Here is a 19,856-nt window from a genome sequence, read left to right as displayed (position 1 = left end):
TTTACAACTTTTGGAGATCTTCTGTGATACCAGTGTTGCCACTTTGCCTTTCAGGTCGGAAACCTAGAGTTACAAAGAGAACTTATTTTGGGAGATAAAACCAGTATTTCTGGTTTATTAATCTATAATGAGACTTTTTTTTCCCTTTTAGCTAGGAAGTGATAATTTTCCTTCTACACCTAAAAATTTAAGGATAATCTTCATTGTTTTGCTTTGTTTTAATCCAGAAGATTAGTTAATAGTTTTTTGCTTGCTTGCTCATATTGTTAAATAAAACCTATGTTTTATGTGCTCTCAAAAATCATGACTATTATTTCCTTTCACAATCTGGCTAGGTTGAGGCTGGCTGTAAGCTCTTGTGGGACAAATTTTAAACATGCATAATAGTTTTTTTGCTTAATTCTGAGAGAAATTTAGGTTCTGTTTCTTTTCTCTTTAAAGTAATTGAATCTTCTTCTCTAAGAAAATATGAAAAAATATTTTAGTTTAAATTATCCAAGTTGGTTGTTTTATTTTTTAAGTTGGAAGACAGGATCAATTCTTTTTAAAAGGATTTTACTTGATAGGTCATAAGGATTAATGTACTTGTTTTCAGTGTACGTACTGTAGCAGATTCTTGGTATAATTTTTAGGCTTCTTTGCAGTGACAATGCAAAGTACAATGTGTTTTCAGTATTTTGGTTGCTTTTTCTTATATAAAAATAGATGTAGGAGGGTTAGCCATTTGAATAGAAAAAAACTTGTTAGTGGTCACAAAAACAAGACTATAATCTGATGGAGTAGAAAACTTCCAGTTTACATGAAAATGACTTAGTTGAGTGGAAACATGTTATATTTTAAAAAGATAATATAAATTTTTTGAAAGAATTTTGAGAAACTTCTGTGAAAACCTTCGTGTTTATTCTTAGGATAATGTCCATTAGATTTGTGTATTGGCAACAAAATACTTATTCTCATAATGTGATCTCTTTCTATTTCTATTGATAAATCTTTGAATAATTTCAAGATGTTAGGGTATAGAAGACATTTTCTTAATATGAGAATTGGGTCTTTAAAACAATGTAAGTACAAACTAAATTGAAATGGTGTCTTGGTAAGTAGATGTTCTTTAAGTTGTTAATAGATCTGAGAGAAATTTGCCATTTTAGATCTAAAAATTAAGCCTATTCATCATTTAAAAGCTCTTTCTCCAGCTTGAAGATAAATATATTTAAAATATTTCCTACTGATTAAATCTTTCCACTTGTCCTTGATTTTTCTTACCTATTGAAAGTTTGGTATTTGCATGTATAGTTGCTTAATTCCAGTTGCAAAAAATGTTGACACTAAATTAGCACTTTAAAAATGTCAGCCATGTGGCAGAAAAAAGTTTATCCCATCCCTAACATTCTTTTTATTTCAAAGGTTGAGATTTTATAAAGTAAAATAAGTTAGCTTTAAAGTATGTGGTTCATTCAGCTGGGACTGAGGGGTTAAAAAGAAAAAAAATTATTAAAAGAAAATGACTATTTGCATCAGTAGTTTTGCATATGCAATTTTGAATATTTACTAATATTCTTTATGAAAGTCTGATATACAGAATGATCTATGAAGATAATAGCAAGATAAAGATAGTGGAAGAGTTTACTCATAAAGCACTTGACCATTATTTCCATTAAATTATAAATCAGGAAATGTCTATCTTTACCTAGTGTTTTTTGCTATGCATGTCTGTAAATATAGAAGCCTAATTTTTTTGGTATAATAATGTTATTTACATTATCAGGTTGTATTATATATGAAAGGATAAAAGTAAGTATATCATACTTACTTGGAAATTGTGGACAATTTATGAAGAAAGAACAGATTTAAAGGAACTAAGTTAGAGAAATTCATTTTGAAAGCCATTACTATAGTATTTCAGGTATAGTCTATTATGTATTTTTCTATATGAATAACTTATGGCTAAGAAGCATATCATGGGATTAGAGCTTAAAAGGAATTTTTTTCCTTATTTCAAAATATTTTGTTATATATAGGTATTAGAGAAATTTGGTAAGTAGCTCAACAAAAAACTTTACTATCTTAGCTAGTATAGACAGTCTGTGCAAGTGATCTCAAAATAAAAGTTACCATGGTTGTCAGGAACTCTAAATAGGGTACCACAATGTAGTTATTTCTCCTGTCTCTTAAAAAATAAGCCAGTTTTATATTCTTATATGTCAAATGCTAATGAAAGTCTGTCTTCTTAGGAAGTTTTTCTTTAGTTTACTACTTTATACTATTTAATAACTTTGGGCTTATTATATATTAATTGAATAAAATACACATTGCTTCAAAAGTTTGGTAAAACAAGCAGTTGAGTTTTGAGTTGAAACATGGTGAAGATTTCTACAAAATAAAATCCCATGATAGACTTCAGTTCGTTCAGCAACTCTTTGCTAATTCTTTTGGCTAGGAATAAAGTTTTAGGCACATGTGTTATTGCTGGAAAATACTCAGATATTTTTCTTTTGGAGGGAGAATAGAACTCTTGGAAAAGCTGCTTGTTTACTTCTTTACTTCTAAAATAAGTTAAATATTTGTTCTGTTCTCTTCTGGGTTGTGTATACATCAGGTTTTTCCCAGTGGATGTTTAAATTGTATTGAAATCATACAGTTTTATGATGATAGTGTTTCATAGCATTGAAGCATTTCTAACAGTTGGTTAATATTAATTACCATTAACACTTCATTGTATTTTTTAATAGGACGTTGAAATAATTTCAGTGCATGAGATTGAAAAGGTAGTAAAACATACATACGTGTTTTATGCTGTGAATTCATAGTTGTTTAGGTTCTGTTAAACTCCAGGACGTAATGTACCTTTTTTCTGGAGTTGGGGGTATGTTGTAGATCAAGACTTTATTAAAACCTAGATTGAATTTCTTAAAATGTCAACTTTTGTCAAACAATATATACACATAGGTTATATAGACAAAAGTACTTAACATGTTGTCTTGAAAACCAAGTCTGCTTCCTGATCCCCTTTGCCACTTCTGTTCATGTTTTAGCTGGTTATTTTGGCTTTTAAAAATCTTTGTGTTTCTAAATATAATGCTTATACTTCTGTTAATTCGACAGTTCTGATAGGTGAGGATTTTCCTTTCTTAAATTATGCCAACCTCTGCTTCCTCTCCTTTAGGTTCTTAATTACTTTATGTTTTTACTGAAAAGTGTCAATATTCAGTGATTATTACACGTATGTAAATATTACTCATATGTAAGCATTATAAGGTATTATAGCTTCTTTTGTAATTTTTTTCATTACTTTTTAAAAATTTACTTCTTTTTTCTTTGTATTTATTATTAATTCCACTAGCTTCTCCGTATTGTTTTCCACAAGGTTGCTTATAACTTGTATTAGTTCCCCCACCTTTTTACCCTTCCTGGAGACTTCCCTTCTCTAGCTTTTAGCTGGAGGGATTGCCCTCAGGCCTGCTAGACAGCCATCATTCTGGGACTTATTTTTGTTGTCATCTTGCAGTTCTCTTTGCCTTTCTCCCAAGTTTAATTTACCATTTCCAGAATTCAGTGTTTTTCTCTTTCTTGGTTTGTTCAAATGTTTTGGTGGAGCTTTCTGCTGAAGTGTACATTCATGGTCACCAGTTTTAGACTACAGTCTGGAAAGTGTCTTAATTCTGTACTCTCATTAACCTGGATACAGAATTCCAGGTCATCAATATTTTTCTTCATAATTCTGAAGATGTTGCTTCATTGTTCTCAACAGACTTTACTGTTAGAAGTACAGTGTCATGATATGTAATCTTTTGCATATAATTTATTTTATTTTTCTTCTCAGGAAGTTTTTACAATATTCTCTTTCTTTGTCTGGTTTCTGAAGATTCATGATCCCGTACCCTGTTGGAAATCTTTTTTTCATTCTTTGTGCTGGGCTTCTGGTAGGCTATTTTACTTTGGAAACTTTGAATTTGGAAATATCTTTTATGTTGTCTTTGACAACTTCTTCTCTTTTGTAATCTCCCCACCCCCTGTTCTCTTTCTGTCCCCTACTTTTGTTAGTCAGATACTATACCTCCTAGATTGATCCTCTCATTTTGTCACCCTGTATGCTTGATGGAACTGTGCCTCAACTTTATCTTTCAAACCTATTTTTTAAAAATCTGTTTTGCCTAGGGTGCCTGGGTGGCTCAGTCAGTTAAGCATCTGCCTTCGGCTCAGGTCATGATCCCAGAGTCCTCGGATCGAGTCTCACGTCCAGCTCCTTGCTCCGTGGGGAGTTGCTTCTCTGCCCCTCCCCTGGCTTGTGCTTGCTCTCTCTCTTGCTCACTCTCTCTCTCTCGCTCACTCTCTGTCTCTCAAATAAAATCTTAAAAAAATTATTTTGCCTGTTCTATTGATTTTTGTTTAGCCTAATGAAATAGCTTTATGAAATATAGGTATATGTAGATACCTATGTATAAGAATATATGTAAAAAATGTTTATTTTGCCTATATCATCTTTCGTTTCTCCAAGTTACTTTTTCCCCAATGCTATTTTTTTCTCTTTTACATAAGATGCTATGCTCTAATACAGAGATTGATAAATTGACTTGCTGCATCTAAGTTGCATCCTGTTTTTGTATAGCTCTTTTTTTTTTTTTTAAAAGATTTTATTTATTTATTTGAGACAGAGAGAATGAGAGACAGAGAGCATGAGAGGGAGGAGGGTCAGAGGGAGAAGCAGACTCCCTGCCGAGCAGGGAGCCCGATGCGGGACTCAATCCCGGGACTCCAGGATCATGACCTGAGCCGAAGGCAGTCGCTTAACCAACTGAGCCACCCAGGCACCCACTGTTTTTGTATAGCTCTTGAGCTGAGAATGGTTTTTAACATTTTTAAAGGGTTGTTTAAAAAGATTAAAGAGCCGACAGAAGAATATGCTACAGAGACTGTTGATGGTCCACAAAGCCTAAAATATTTACTATCTGTACCTTAACAAAGCTTTCTGATCCCTGCTTTAATGTCTGTAGATTCCTGGCTTTTCTTTCATGTTTAAGCATCAGACGCTACAAGTGAGTTGGAAACTGTATGAACGTAGGGCTTGGTTAGCCTTCCTGGAGATTAAAACTCGGTAATGCTGAAGCTAGTTTTGTTCTGGGTAGACCGTAATGTCATTATCTATTGGACTTTTCTTTGGGGCCTTTTGGTTTCTCTAGAAGAGAGTCTAATCTCCTTGCCTGAGGGTGTGAGCCTGCTGCACAGGTTTTGAAGGTGAGAACACCTTTGAGTATGTAGGCTTTCATTTGTTCTGATTTCAATACAGTTGCCTTAATCTAAATTCTGTACTTCAGAATCAGTTTCTTCAGAGGCTAAATCTTCATCTTCTGCTGGAGTCACAGTGAACTTTGTAACCTGGCTGCACAGGGAGTGGAGAGTTGGGCATCCAATTTCTACTTAGGTCAGTTTGTATCTCTGTTCTCAGCCTAAATGACACTGCTGTGTTTTGTAGAATATTGTACCTCCTAGATTAGATTTTCATGGAAAAGGTTAGAAGATTTAAGTATAACTGGGAATTGTATATGAAAGAAAATTAACTTAATTTTTTTTTAACATTGTATAATCTCTTTGTCCGTAGACATTCTCATACTACTTTTTGGTATTGGAAGTCCATTATTTTATTCCATTATGTAGAAAACATCGTTATTGCTAAAAACTACAAAGAAATCTTTAATGTTCAAAACAGCCCTCTGAGGTGTATTAGTTGCTTTTTACAAAGGAAGAAATTGGAGACAGGTTAATTAACTTTTACATGGAGGATCACCTTGTAAGAGTAGAACCAAGATTCAGGCAGGCAGCCTAGATCTAGAGAATGCTTTCTTTCCATCTACGTTACACTATAGTTCAAGATAGCATAAGATAGGGGCGCCTGGCTGGCTCAGTCACTTAAGCATCCAACTCTTAGCTCAGCTCAGATCTTGAGCTCAGGGTCATGAGTTCAAGCCCTGCGTTGGGCTCCACGGTGGGTATGGAGCCTACTTCAAAAAAAGAAATAAAAAAGATAGCATATGATATACATACCAGGTGAATTAGAGTAGTGATTGCTGTGAGTTCAGAAGAGGGAGAGAATGTCTGGGCCGGAGAGTTAATGGTAAGCTTTATAAAGGATGTGGAGCTTGAGTCTTTGAGTAGGTAGAGGGAGGGGAATAAGGTAGTTCAGATATCAGGTTGTGATCTCTAAGACAGTATAGCTGTTACCTTTAGGAAATGTTTGAACACACCATTCTGATTTAAGTAGAGGCTTGGGGACTGATGAATGAAACCTTGAAGATATGGGTGTAGCCAGATCATAATAATACATTTCAGAATATTGTATGTGTATTTTACACTGTGGGTTATGGGAAGGTTTTGTTCTAATATGGGATTCAATAGATACTTGGTTTTAAGATTCACCCAGTATTCAATATGAATTGAGGATGCAGAGGTTATAACATTTTAGGTATTGGTGGTTAATATATTAAGGTAGTAGTGATATAAGGAAGATTATGCTTCCTGCCTGGATTAGATTACATCTAATTTTGTTATTTTCTTTCCTTTAGTGTTGACATATTTTGTAATTTAATTATTCTGTGGTAACAAAGTATTGCGGTGGGTGTAATATTTGAGAAATTTCATTTTGGTCATTTGATACCACTTTTGGCTAAGATGTTGTTTTGCTTTTCATTGTAAGTGAAGGAGTTGGAAATTGTCTCTAGATTCTCGTATCCGTTTTCAGTAAAACTGAAGCAGTGTTTTTCCAGCCTGGGCTTAGGGCCCTCAGGCAATGAGAGAGATCATAGCTAGATCTCAAAAGCAGTTACGTTGTGATTTGGCGGGGAGGGGAAGGTTGTATTTGTTTTTTAATCTTACTCCATTTTCCTTACTTTTTCCCAGTGTGTAAACTCTTCGTTATAATGCCAAGAAAGAGATGGACCTATAGTGTTTGATACTAGTAAAATGAACCACCAATGTTGTTTCTTTTATTTTCAAATTTTGGAGAAGAGTTAAATGAGTAAGGAACACAGGATTCAGAATATCTTAGAGGGAAAAATTGGAGCATCTGTATTCTAGAATTTCATCATCACTCTTAAACTGTTTTTGTGTATCACTCCTTGAATGCTGAAAGTTAAGATGAAGTTTAAAAGACTTGTAAAATTGTTCCTAACTTGCTTTCTTAGAAAACTTGGTACTCAGAGATTCTCTACTTCATTATAAGAAAAACAGTGATTTGCATGGGGAAAAGCTTCAGTAGTCCTATTTATTGAAAAAGTCAGATTTTTTTGTTGTTGTTACTTGCTTTCATAATCACACTTTAACCTGGGTTCAGCTCTTAATAAAGTGATTAATATCACTTAATCATAGATATAATGAGGTTATGCTTTTATAATTGCATTATTTTAAAAATAATTGTATAATAGGATCTTACATGTGTAGTACTTTTCTTCTCTGAGAAGTTAGGAAGTTTTAAGCAGAGAAGTCTTAATTTTATAGTTTTCAGTAATTGAACTACTAAAAACTAAATCATAATGTAAATTTAAGCTACAATGTGTTTGTTACTTTTGTTAATTAGAAAACTGTCCGACAAGCTTTGATTATGCAAGGTGGTTTAGGTTAATGCTTTGTAGCTTTTTTTCTGTATGCACACATAGCTCCTCTCAGAAGCATCTTTCATTACAAACAATATATTTTCACCCAAGTTAATGGAACAGGTCTGCGTTGATGGTGGGGCAGATCCTGCCTTTATTTCCCCTCGCTGGAGACTCTTGATTTCTGTCAGGGCCCTGTGTTGGGTATATAGTCTTACTATTTTTTTTTTCCCTTAGAAAGTCTTTATACTTTAAGCAACTATAGACCACTAGTGTTTGTCTTTGATGTGAGAGCATAAATGCAAAAACTCTAAAATGAAATAGTCTTAGAGAAATGGAGAAAAATATAGTGGTAGGACGTATGTAATGATTAAGTTGTAGAAAAGTTAAAAATAATTCATATTACATCTTAAAATGATGTGGAACCTAAAAGTGCTTTGTTAAACCCTCATTAATCATTTTAATTGAAATTGACATCCTATCAATTTGACAGTCTTACTTAAGCTGAATATTACAAAATCATGCCAACTTCTGCAATGATGCGATACACTCTTATTGCTTATAAATGATTTAGTAGCTGTTAGCCAAGATAGGAAAAAGATTGACAAATATGTTTAGGGAAAACTTGTACAATAATGTTGTCTGATTTTAGAATTGTGAAGGGATAACACATGGAATATCACAAAATACCACACTGCGAAATAAGAACGGCAGTGTAAATATCACTCTTGAAATTCTTACTGTAAATTGCAGAGATTGTCAGTTTTGCAGATTTATAAGACTTGAGGATTTATAAAAATAATTTAGCTTCCCCTTTCCCCCTTAGTGCTCAGTATCATAGAAACTGACATCTATTATAGGGTGGGTTAGCTTTTTTACTTCAGTAGAGTTTCAGATTTCTCTGTTGTTCTATAACCAGAGTACTACAGACTTAAATTGAGCAAGATAACTTTGTGATAGAGTGCTGTATATTTGCTGGAGGTAATAATTGCAAACTACTGGTGTTTGCTTGTTTATTAGTCTTATTTTTTTACATTAAAGAAGTAATTTGTTCAAATACTTAACCAGTAATATATTTAACCTGAGTTATGGTGGTTATAAGAAGACATTTAAAATACCTGGTAAATGACTTCAGAAGTTGTATGCTGAAGTTCTATATGTGTATTCTGGTTATATATATTCTAAAGCAGGTATTCACTATAGTAAATATGAAAACATGCAGAAGTCTTTTATTAAAAAAGTTCAGGGGTTATCATCTAGCTTTTCATTACCTGGTTTTGTCTTATCTTAGAAGCAAATTGGGTATTTTATTTATAGACTAGCATAAAAATATTACAGTCTATGAAGAAATACATTAAGAAGTTGAAATCAGTTTCTAGTACAGCGATTTGTAGATAGTATCTCCAAACTAATTTGTAGATTGTTCTAAAATGCTTAGAAGTAAAGTAATACTTTTTTAGGGAAATAATGCTATAAATGGCATTTCCCCTGGCAATATTAACCCATGAAAGTTCATTTTGTCGGTAACATAGCATACAAGACCATAGTTCTCCAAAGAAAACACTATTACTAATAAGTAATTAGGAAAACAGATTAGAGAAAGTATTTATCTTGCATCATGGTATTTAAGAAAAAGAAGAGATTTATATGAAAAGGAGATTAGCTGGAGTGGAAATAACATGAGATGAGAAGAGATGAGAACAGTGAAAGGCAGGAAGGGGATGATACTCACTGAAAAATGAGCTGAGTAAAGGGTGTTAATAAAATACTTTCCATCACATACTGTTCTGGGGGCCTGGTTGCTCTGGAATAAGTGGGTAAAGATGAGCTATTCCTGTACTTTCTTTTTTTTTTTTTTTTTTTTTTTACATTTTAAAGGGGAAACTATCCGCTAAATAAGCCTTAAGAAAACAAAGCCATAGCCTTTATAAAACCCAGGCAGTCCTTTACATTTATAACCATGGGTGGTAAATAATTTATATTTTTGTTATTACCAATAATAAAGACAGATCTGTAGACTAAAACTTTTTCTACATTGAGGTTTTTTTTTTTTTTTTTACTTTGAATATATTGTCCCAGGCAAACAGTTTTGTTTTTTATATCATTCTTCAAAGATCTATTTACCTTGAAGCATAGAATTAATACTATTTCAGCTTACCTAAACTGCCATGTAAAAACATTTCTATGGCAGAATTCATTCACTGATTGTTTGAGTACCTACTATGTGCCAGGCATTTTTCTTGGCACTGAACAACAGACAAGAATCCTTGATATAATGGACTTTACACTCCAGTAGAGATTTATTTCAAGTTCCATTTGAAAAAAGGCCAAAAAGTCATCTGTCTTTATTACCTTTAAGTTGTCTTACTTTAGGCTATGGGACCTTAACTAAGAGCAGCTGGGAAGCAGCTGGAAAGCATTTATATCCAATATTCTTGGTAGTATCCAAAAAAAATAAAAGAATGGGTAATAAGTTTATTAACCATTTTTAAGTAGGGCAGAAAAGGACAGCTTTTTAAGCAGAAAGGATGAGAGAGTTCTTACCCTTTCCCAACTTTTCAGGAAGGAGTCTTCTGATCATGAGAATGTTTGAACTATTCACATCTTTCATGGCAACTCTATTTTTAGGTTTCTTGTGTTACTGCCAAACTACCACATAACTTAGGTGCTGTATACAGTTTGGAAGAGGCAGTATAATAAGTTAAGTGAACATTCTGGATCCAGACTGCCTAGATTTAAATGCTTACTTCCTTTAATTAAGCTATGTGCTCTTGGACAAGTTACTTTTCTGTGCCACAGTTTTTAAAAATCTGTAAAGTAATGATGATAGTTAGCTAATGTGAGGATGAAATGAGTTAATTGGTAGTGCCTAGCACTTGCAAGTACTAAGTGACAGCTGTTATTATTTTCCATGCTTGACATATAGTTGATGTGAAAGTTGCTTTTCTAGATTTTTTTTTTTGCCAAGCACCTTATTTTGTTTGGCAGGTTTATGCTTTCAAGACAATTTGATATAATGGAAATCTGGGTTCTAGCTTTGCATCATCCACTGGTTTGATATTTATTTGATCATTTGTTTGGAGGAGTGGGGGAGTTCAAATAAAATAATCTAATATTTTTACATAAAAGTATTTTATTTATTTTTTTAAATAATTGAGCACGTTGAACCTTTGGTTGTTTTTGAGTACTCAGCTGGAACTTATTTTCTCTAGGTTTTTTGTTTAATGGTAATCTGTGAAATGATACCAGCTTACCAGTGGCTATTAGTGATTCTCAAATTTTGAATTATTGGATGATTTACAGATGATTTCTGTGATGTGTGTGTGTTTAATTCTAAATATAATTTATTTGAAGAACATGCCAAAGAAAAGGTAGTTCCCTAAAATAATCTCTATCTTGGCTTTTCATGACACTGAGAACCTGTTTCATAAAATTATTATAATAACCTCCAAGTAAAATTTGAATCAGATAAAATAGAAATACATTCTTTCCCTAGTTACAGCTTAACATGTATATGTGCACTTTTCATTAATTTAAAAATGTTATAAACTTCGCTAAAATTTGCTGTGTTTTTATGTCCTATTTCCTGGAAGACTAATCAGATTTTCATTAGTTTTTCACTTCCTTCCAAAGGGCACCTTGTAGATAAGCATGTTGTAGAATCAAAATAAACGTTGTAGTCAGATTTTATTGGAGTTTAAGTCCTATAAAGATGGTTCTATTTAACTCCCACAGTTACTTGTGGTTTTTCCTGAACTTTTTCTTCTGCAGCAAAGTTCTATTTTCATTAACTACACACTATTTTAAAGTAGAAGATGGTGGTGAAAGATCAGTCTGTGTTACCTTTGGATTTTTTTTCTTTGTGAAAGCAATGGCAGTCTTGATTGTAACAGAAAACTATCTGGAATTTGGACTTGAAACAGGTAATCATTTTATATAAGTTTAAAAATCAGTTTTGCTTTATCAAGTGTTAATATTTTTTACTTCATTATTTAATTATGTTTTATATTTGATATGTTTTTAAAATTAGGTTTGAGGTGTATATTCTGTAATGTTCTAAATAACCTTTATTATTCTTAATCTTCTTTTTTTTGTTTTAGCTAAACTTTTTGTTAGCTGCTTCTAAAAATGCTGCCCCCTCATTTTTTCCTTAGTTAAGTTTAAGTTTCTGCAATGCTGAAGTTTACTCACATAGATAAAGATGCAAATTTTATGCACACTTATGGAATGTACAGATATCAAAGGGATGTTTTCAAAGACTGTTCCTGCTAATAACCAAATTTTATTGCATTATGGCATACTAATTAGCACATGAAAGAGCCTAAGCTAGTCACTTCAAGATTTAAGATGTTCTGTTTCCTAACATTTTATTTCCAAAGAAAGATTCTGTATTAAGAATAATTTTTTTTTCCCTGCAGGGTTTACAAATTTTTCAGATAGTGCGATGCAGTTTCTTGAAAAGCAAGGTTTAGAATCTCAGTAAGTTTTTAAAAATACTAAGTATCACTTCAGTTTAAATTTTTTCATTTTTTTGTAAAAAAGCATTTACTGTAAGTGGCTTTGTGTTTTTAATCCTTGAAAAGAGTCCTTTAAGTAGGACTTTTAGAAATATCCTCACTCGTAATTTTTACATATGTATAAAGTTAGTATGTTTGATGGAATTCTTATTTGGATTTGCTCTTATTTGATTTAATTCCTCTGCCACGAGAGATTAAATAACTTTATATTTGAGTCATATATCAAATTCTATGTTGAATATGCAGGTTGGGTTGTTACCAGTGTGGCTAGAGATGCCTGATTTAGTTTACAGTGCACCAAAATCCATTATAGATAATTGAGTAAGAGCAGTCTTTTTGTAAAAGTTTACTTAGTTTTTGTTAAACTACCATTACTGTGGTTTGTAAAGTAATTGATTAGAGGAAAGGAAATTCCTAGAAAGTTAAAGAATTTACTATCTTTTTTTTTTTTTTTTTTAATTTTATTTAGGGGTCCTGTTTCAAAACTTACTTTCAAATTTTTCCTGGCTATTTTCTGTTCACTCATTGGGGCTTTTTTGACATTTCCTGGATTACGACTGGCTCAAATGCATCTGGATGCCCTGAATTTGGCAACAGAAAAAATTACACAGTAAGCGGAAAATGTACATAAGCACATGCAGATAAATATATGTTTTCCATCTTAATGAAGGTATATTATTGTAATGAAATCATAAATTATTGTATTGAAAATTAATAAATAACCATTTGATGTCACACTACTTCTTCTTCTATAAGCAGGTTTCTTTTATTCACTTCTAAAGTTTGAGTCCTGTGATTAAAAACATACATCAATTACTAAATTTCTTTTTTACTTGTTAAAAAAAGGAAATATCAGTATTTATGTTAATTCTTTTTAACTCAGAAGTCAATGTTTATAATACTGTAGTATCATCTACAGCTGAACTAAGGATCTATGGTAATTCTGTTAAATTAGAACATTTTTATTAAAATATTTAAATTTTATGTAAATAATTTTAATTAAATAATTTAATTTTTTATTTAAAAGTGTTTTGAAAGTTAACTCTGTATACATAAGAAATGTATGTTTTTCCTAAATTACTGATCGGTTTATGAGACTCTTATTAAAATAATACGTTATTTTATTTGGGGAGTGCTGATACTGTACAGTATTAAATATCATAGATTACTTTTAACTGCCAGTTTCTATTTTAGTTCTCAAATGGAGAAATCATATTTGAATCTCTACATATAGTTCAAAGCCCATTTACTATATTCTTTATGGTTGGTATAGATGTTTTTTGTTGATGTTAGACACCTTGGCAGAATGACAGGTTTATATCTTTCAATTCATATCCAGACCCAAATTTCCATCTTTATGTTTTACAGTAGAAGCCCAAGTTGAGAATATTCCATTGATATATGTATATATAATCTTTGAGTTTCTCTGATCATTTTTCTTAACACTGCTGCTCTTAAAACCCTGTATTTAATGATGCTGATTCTGTAGTCTTTTCACATTCTTATCTCTTATCTATGTCATTTTCCTTTATTTTAATTTTGAATCTTTTTTGTTTTTTCCTTAACCTCCATTTTTCTGCATATTTATGTGTGTGTGTGTGTGCGCGCATGTATGTGTACATGCCCATGCGGCACGCGTTTACCTATTCTCACCTCCCAGTACCCACTTCTTCATTCCTCTTTTTTCCCCTCCGTTTACTCAGCGTGCTCTTGGCTGCATCCTGCCTTTCTCCCAACATCCCTCCATCTTTCTAATGGCTTCTTTTAAAACAAAACCTGGTTCTCCCCCTCCTCTCTACACACACACTTCAGTCCACTAAACCCAGTGTTAGGATTTAAATAAGCTGAAAGGGTGGTTGGAGGGGAGCCCTTCACCAGCTACTGAAACCGCTGTGGGCTGCTCCTTGATACTAGAGTGTTCCCTAGCAACACTGCATACCTAATACTGCTGCTTTCTTCCCCCACACCGGTGGTTTACCCAGGCTGGGGGATGAAAGAATCACTTTATAAAAACATTTAAAGCATTTAGTGGTGGTTTAGGATTGGGAGGGAGCACATCTTAGTTTCCTTTTCAGTAAAATGTAGCTTCTTTTTAAGATTTTTTCCCCTTTGGGGTTTGGAGCTTTATTTTCAGTTCATTGCAGCCCCTGGATGTATTGTAGCACTCTTGCCATGATACAGGAGTGTGGGCAGCCTTGTTCTGGTGTGAGAATAGCATGACTGGCACAAAGAGCAGCATTCTCCTCAGCCCCATGGCCAGGCACTCGTACTTGTTTTAATGCCAGAGCTTAGAACCAAAGTTCCACCTTTCCCTGTCAAGTGTTCTGACGCAGCCCTGTTTTCCTCACATAGATCACTGTCATTTTCACTGTAGTGAAGATTTTGAAATGTGTGTGTATGCATGTGTGTGTATTTAAAACCCTCCAGTTTAGTCCTTCACTGTGGTTGATCCTGAAAACAGGACATGGTAATAAAATAGAAGAGTTTGTCTTTTTTCTGAAATAAGAATAGTTTTTACGGTCATCTGTCTTTGTAGGATACAAACTTGGGACAATAATTAACAATGAAATTATAACTCAGACCTAAAACCTTTTGGTGTATTAGGTATATTGCCTTTGTGGAGTGATGTAAATTTTCTTGGTATGTATAGGATAGGGAAATTCATAATACTGCATGAAGAAATAAAAATATATGAATCATTTATGATTCTAACAGTGTTATATTATGCCTTCTAGTATTATGGACCTTGCTAATCACTGACTCTTACTTGTAAATAATAAGGAGGCACTTTGTTTTGGCTTGCATTGAAAAAGTGTCAAAAGATGATGCCTCTATACTGAAAATCCATTGGATTCATTGACTGTATAAAGTTAGTCATTTAAGTACCTGTGTATTAAATCAGGGATATAGTAGGGGATAGTTAAAGAACACTAGGATAAAACCAAACAGATTTAGATTTTAGTGCTACATCTGCCTTTAACCTGTAGTATTGCCATGAGCAAGTCATTTAACTTTCCTGAATCTAAATGTTCTCATTTGAGAAATTCAGATAATGAGGTAGTTTTGCAGGGGCTCAAATCAGTGTCAAATGATAATGATAAATAGAAAATAATGATGACAGTGGTACCTTAATACAGAATACTGAAAATAAGTTTCTACCTTCATTTTATAAGTTCCAAGTTTCTGTAGGTTATTAGTGTATTTTGTTCCTGGGTTTTTATATTTATTTCTTACATACTTTCAGAACATTACTTCATATCAACTTCTTGGCTCCTTTATTTATGGTTCTGCTCTGGGTAAAACCAATCACCAAAGACTACATTATGAACCCACCATTGGGTAAAGAAAATGTCCCTTTGTAAGTATGGGTATTTGAGGGCTAATTTTGTTTCCTTATAGAATCAAAACTGTTTTCCGAAATGGTATATACTGTATTTTAAGTTTTTTAATGATAATATTAGGATACTGTATTTTTAAAACATTAATAGAAATGCTAAAAGATGTGTTCTAAAACTGAAGCTACAAATCATCATGTAACTTTTTTATGATCTTCGTTAATGAATGTGAATGATTGTTAATCCACATTAACAGTTATCTTGTGTACTTGTAAGTTTTTCTGCCTTCTCACTTAATGTCCAGTTGTTATCTCACATTTTTGTTTTTTGGGCCTATTTTTAAGATAGTTTCTTCAGTTCTTTTTTCCTTAACTGTGAAAATTACAGAGGATAAAATAAGTAGTATAAATGGAAACTCGTATTTAGCCCCTATAAGAGTTGTTAATATTTTCCATATTTGCTTCACCCTTTTTTGTTTTGTTTTTTTAATGAAGTAGTTTTTCAAGTGAAGTAGAGATCTAACATTTTTACCCTTAAGTACATGAGTATGTACCTCTAAGAAATGACATTTTCCAACATAATATTTTCATCATACCTATCACATAAAAATAATGCCTTAACATTGTTATCTAATATTAGGTCATATTTCCCCTCTTAACAGAAGAAGATGGTAAGGAAACACAAACAATTTATTAAAAGGTACTGATAACTGTACTTACGATATATTAACTCAGTAGCCTTGTGGAACTATGTTAGAGTAATAGAAAGATTCAGACAAAGCTGGTTCAAACCCCAGTTCTGATCTTCACTGAAACTGTCACTTGAAGGAGATTATTTAACTTCACTGAGCCTCTATTTCCCCATCTGGAAAATGAAGATAATAATATCTACATCACAAAGTTATCATTGGAATTAAATGAAAGAATGCATGTAATGCAACCAGCTGGAAGTAAATGCTTAATCAATGTTTCTTTCACTGCTCTGCCTCATCAAAATTAAAGTAGAAAACCTTGACAAGACATTGACTCCACAGTATACATTTTATATTATGTATTTCTTTTAGATCCTGGTACACATTTGTCTTGGAGTATGTAATCAGTGATGACCATGACTTGTTTTTTGAGTTAATCTTATTGAACTAGGGAAGTAGTCATTGAGGTTGTAATGTTTTTTCCCCCCACACAAGTAAGTCTTAATGGTAATTTTAACTTGACAGATTCACAATGTTTTTAAAAGTAATTTCACACATTTTAGCCATCCTATATTAAGCGCCTGATACATGCTAGAGTTTAGAATAGACAAGGAACATGGTATAGGTGTTACTTTCAAATTACAGTGTTACCTTTTATCAAAGGAGAAACCATGGTCTTTTTTTTTTTTTTTTTTAATTTTATTATGTTACGGTAATCACCGGACATCAGAAATTACCTCTTCCTTCTAAAGTCCTTCAAGGAGCCCTCTCCAGTCAACTGAAAAAAACATCATAAGAGTACACCTTCTACCCGGAATCCTCATCTTAGTCTTGAGGAATTGCTCACAACTGAGCCAGCTCGAGCACATAGGTTAAATGACTTGTTGGAGAGGAATCTGAGACATCTGATTTCTTCATAATGTATCAGAATTTCTCGTTTTCCTATGATCCCAATCAGGAAGTCAGCAGAGTGAGAGATCCTGTTCAAATATCTATATAATCAGACAAAACTCTAGGCATGGGTTGTTGACTTGATAGTTCCCCAGGCAGGCTCCTGTTTCCTTCTTTCTCGTATTCTCCAGTTTAAGAGCACCCATCTTTTCTCTTCATTTCACAACCAGTTTTTTTTCCATGGAGGAGGGTAGATAGTGAAGAGGATCCCAGGTACTTCCTGCATTTTTCTTGTAGATACATATCTGTTACTACTATACTTTCATGATATGTTTATCTGTCTAGGTGTGTTATACAAGTCAAATTATTATATATAGGTAAGCCTGTAGTATAAGTGGGATACGTTTGTTTTATATCTCCAACTGTAATTAAGTGTAGATATCCTATATTTTATGTGGTGAACACTGACACACATAACTAGCATGCTAACGTATTTTGGTCTTTGAGAGCACCATGTCAACTTCTTGATCTGTAGAATGACAGAAGCTACATTCGATACTCTGCGACTCTGGTTAATAATCCTGCTGTGTGCTTTGCGGTTGGCCATGATGCGCAGTCACCTGCAAGCTTACTTAAACTTAGCCCAGAAATGTGTGGATCAGATGAAGAAAGAAGCAGGGCGAATAAGTACAGTTGAGCTACAGAAAATGGTAAGTTTCGTACTGTAGTCACAACGAAGACTAGCAAGCACTGTATTGTAAGAAAACAAAGCATTTAATTTACCTTAATAGTAATTTTATCCCACAGTACTCTTGCCATTAAATATATGGCATAATCTTAAATGGACAGATACTGAAGAGACCTCAATCTGATTTTGATGCTAAGGGAAGAAAGAGTCTCAAGTCCTCTTCCTGCCTTAGTACTTGAAGTATCATACAGTTTGGGTTGCAATGCTGTGGTATATCTATTATTGCTAAATGGGACCCCCATTTGATTTGGAAGACATTACAATATGTTACCGTCTAGCCTTTAAGACTTATGGGGTAGGAAATACTAGTTCTAGTGGCTAAATTAATTCCGTGTAACATTATTCCAAGTATTTGAACCTGAAATGTAAATATTTAACTTAATGGGAATTCCAGAGAAGGAAAGGGCTAGGAATCCATCCACCATTATAGTTAACTGGATCTGTATAACCGGATCATATTTTTTTTATAGAAATTTGGTGTTGGGTGCTCTGTTTTTCACTTTCTCTCATGGTCAGGGTATTCATCAAGATTCAGACAGGTTTTTTTTGTTTTTTTTGTTTTTTTTACATATATTTGTTCTCTCTATGATAATTTTACCTCAAATTTTAGTTGTATATGTTCATATAGAATGGGGACTTGATGTTTTTATTTATGAGGGTTTTATGACTCAGTCTGTTATTTTTATTTAGCTTGATGTTTTTGGTGTCTGTCTAGAGATCCTAGCATTTTGTTTTATATTTGAAATGTAAGTGAATATACCATTTAAATTTAAGGGATTATTTTCTCCAATTTATATTAACCACTTAAGAACTAGTTTCAAGGAGTTTAATATTTCCACATTTAAAACTTATCTTCAGGGGCACCTGGGTGGCTCAGTCGTTACGCGTCTGCCTTTGGCTCAGGTCATGATCCCAGGGTCCTGGGACCAAGCCCCGCATCAGGCTCCCTGCTCCGCTGGAAGCCTGCTTCTCCCTCTCCCACTGCCCTTGCTTGTGTTCCCTCTCTCGTTGTGTCTCTCTCTGTCAAATAAATAAATAAAATCTTTAAAAAACAAACAAACAAAAAAACCTTATCTTTAAACTGAGCCTTTCTGAAGTCAGTTTGGGGGCATTTATAATGAAGTGCAAACTTAATAGCGTTTAGCTTCCTTCCCATGATGGGATTACTTATCTCTTAAGCAGTTCATTTTGACAATTATATGAAAGTTTAATTCACTCATAATATGTCAGCCATATTAGACACTTAAGAATGTTGTTGGTTGCAGGTGGCTCGAGTCTTTTATTACCTTTGTGTCATTGCCCTGCAGTATGTGGCACCTCTGGTAATGCTGCTTCACACAACTCTGCTTTTGAAAACACTAGGTAGGCTTGCCCTGGCAACTGGGAAATGTGTTGTTTTACTTTCTGCCTATAATTAATAATGCTTTTTGTTACCTACAAAGAAATATGCTTCTTAAAATTGTTTTCTTTAAAAGTTTGACACGGGAAACTTTAAAAGTTGATTCATCATCTTCAGATTCGTATAGTTTTATAATGTGCTTTACTTACAAGAATTGTTTGCTAAAGATTAATTCCCAGATGTACTGAGAAACTTGAATGAGCACTTAGTTATTTTGTGTTGTAAGGAGATGATGGAAGATTTTGTTAGTGCCTAACATTTCAGTTATTATAAGGTAGTTGTATACTTACATGAATCCAGGATCCTTTAGTGAGTTCTGCTTTAGATATTGATAGGATAAAGATTTCTCAGCGGAAGAACAAAGTTCTCCTATAAGTCTGTTCACTAAACTATCAAGTTCCTGTGTGGTGTTATTCGAGAACTATCCATTATTGTATTGATTATTTCCCTTTGCTTAGATCAGGCGGTCAGCCAGTGTGGGGGTTTAAGAAGCCCAAAGGAACTAAAAGTATTATTTGGGTGGGCTTCGTAGATACTATAGAGCTGATGATAGATGTAAATGGCCTTTAGGAATCTATGGAACATAAAGAAGTAGCTCAATTATAAATTATGTGATTCATATCCTATCCAACATAGGAAAATATACGATGAAAAAACTTTCTGGGAGCTATTAATAGTCTCTCACATTGAAA

At 33.2% G+C, this 19,856-nt stretch overlaps 1 protein-coding gene across 13 annotated transcripts in view; it reads left to right on the top strand.

Moving 5' to 3' along the window:
• The window catches only part of TMEM161B (transmembrane protein 161B), an 82,304-nt gene that overhangs the window by 47,217 nt on the left and 15,231 nt on the right, over positions 1-19,856 (top strand). For 8 of the 13 annotated variants that reach the window (XM_035014805.1, XM_035014806.1, XM_035014804.1 and 5 more), the window contains 6 exons: positions 11,355-11,506; positions 12,002-12,062; positions 12,570-12,710; positions 15,345-15,458; positions 17,553-17,727; positions 19,031-19,127. In XM_035014805.1, the coding sequence (XP_034870696.1) occupies positions 11,355-11,506; positions 12,002-12,062; positions 12,570-12,710; positions 15,345-15,458; positions 17,553-17,727; positions 19,031-19,127 (740 nt within the window). The remainder of the gene's footprint in view (positions 1-11,354; positions 11,507-12,001; positions 12,063-12,569; positions 12,711-15,344; positions 15,459-17,552; positions 17,728-19,030; positions 19,128-19,856) is intronic. The other 5 variants (XM_035014810.1, XM_035014811.1, XM_035014808.1 and 2 more) reach the window with 2 other exon arrangements.

The sequence above is a fragment of the Mirounga leonina genome, unplaced genomic scaffold (assembly GCF_011800145.1).
Source record: "Mirounga leonina isolate KUSES-001 unplaced genomic scaffold, KU_Mleo_1.0 Mir_168, whole genome shotgun sequence".
Lineage (NCBI taxonomy): Eukaryota > Metazoa > Chordata > Mammalia > Carnivora > Phocidae > Mirounga > Mirounga leonina.
Note: the sequence above shows the minus strand (reverse complement) of the source record. Positions and strands in the feature narration are given on the sequence as shown.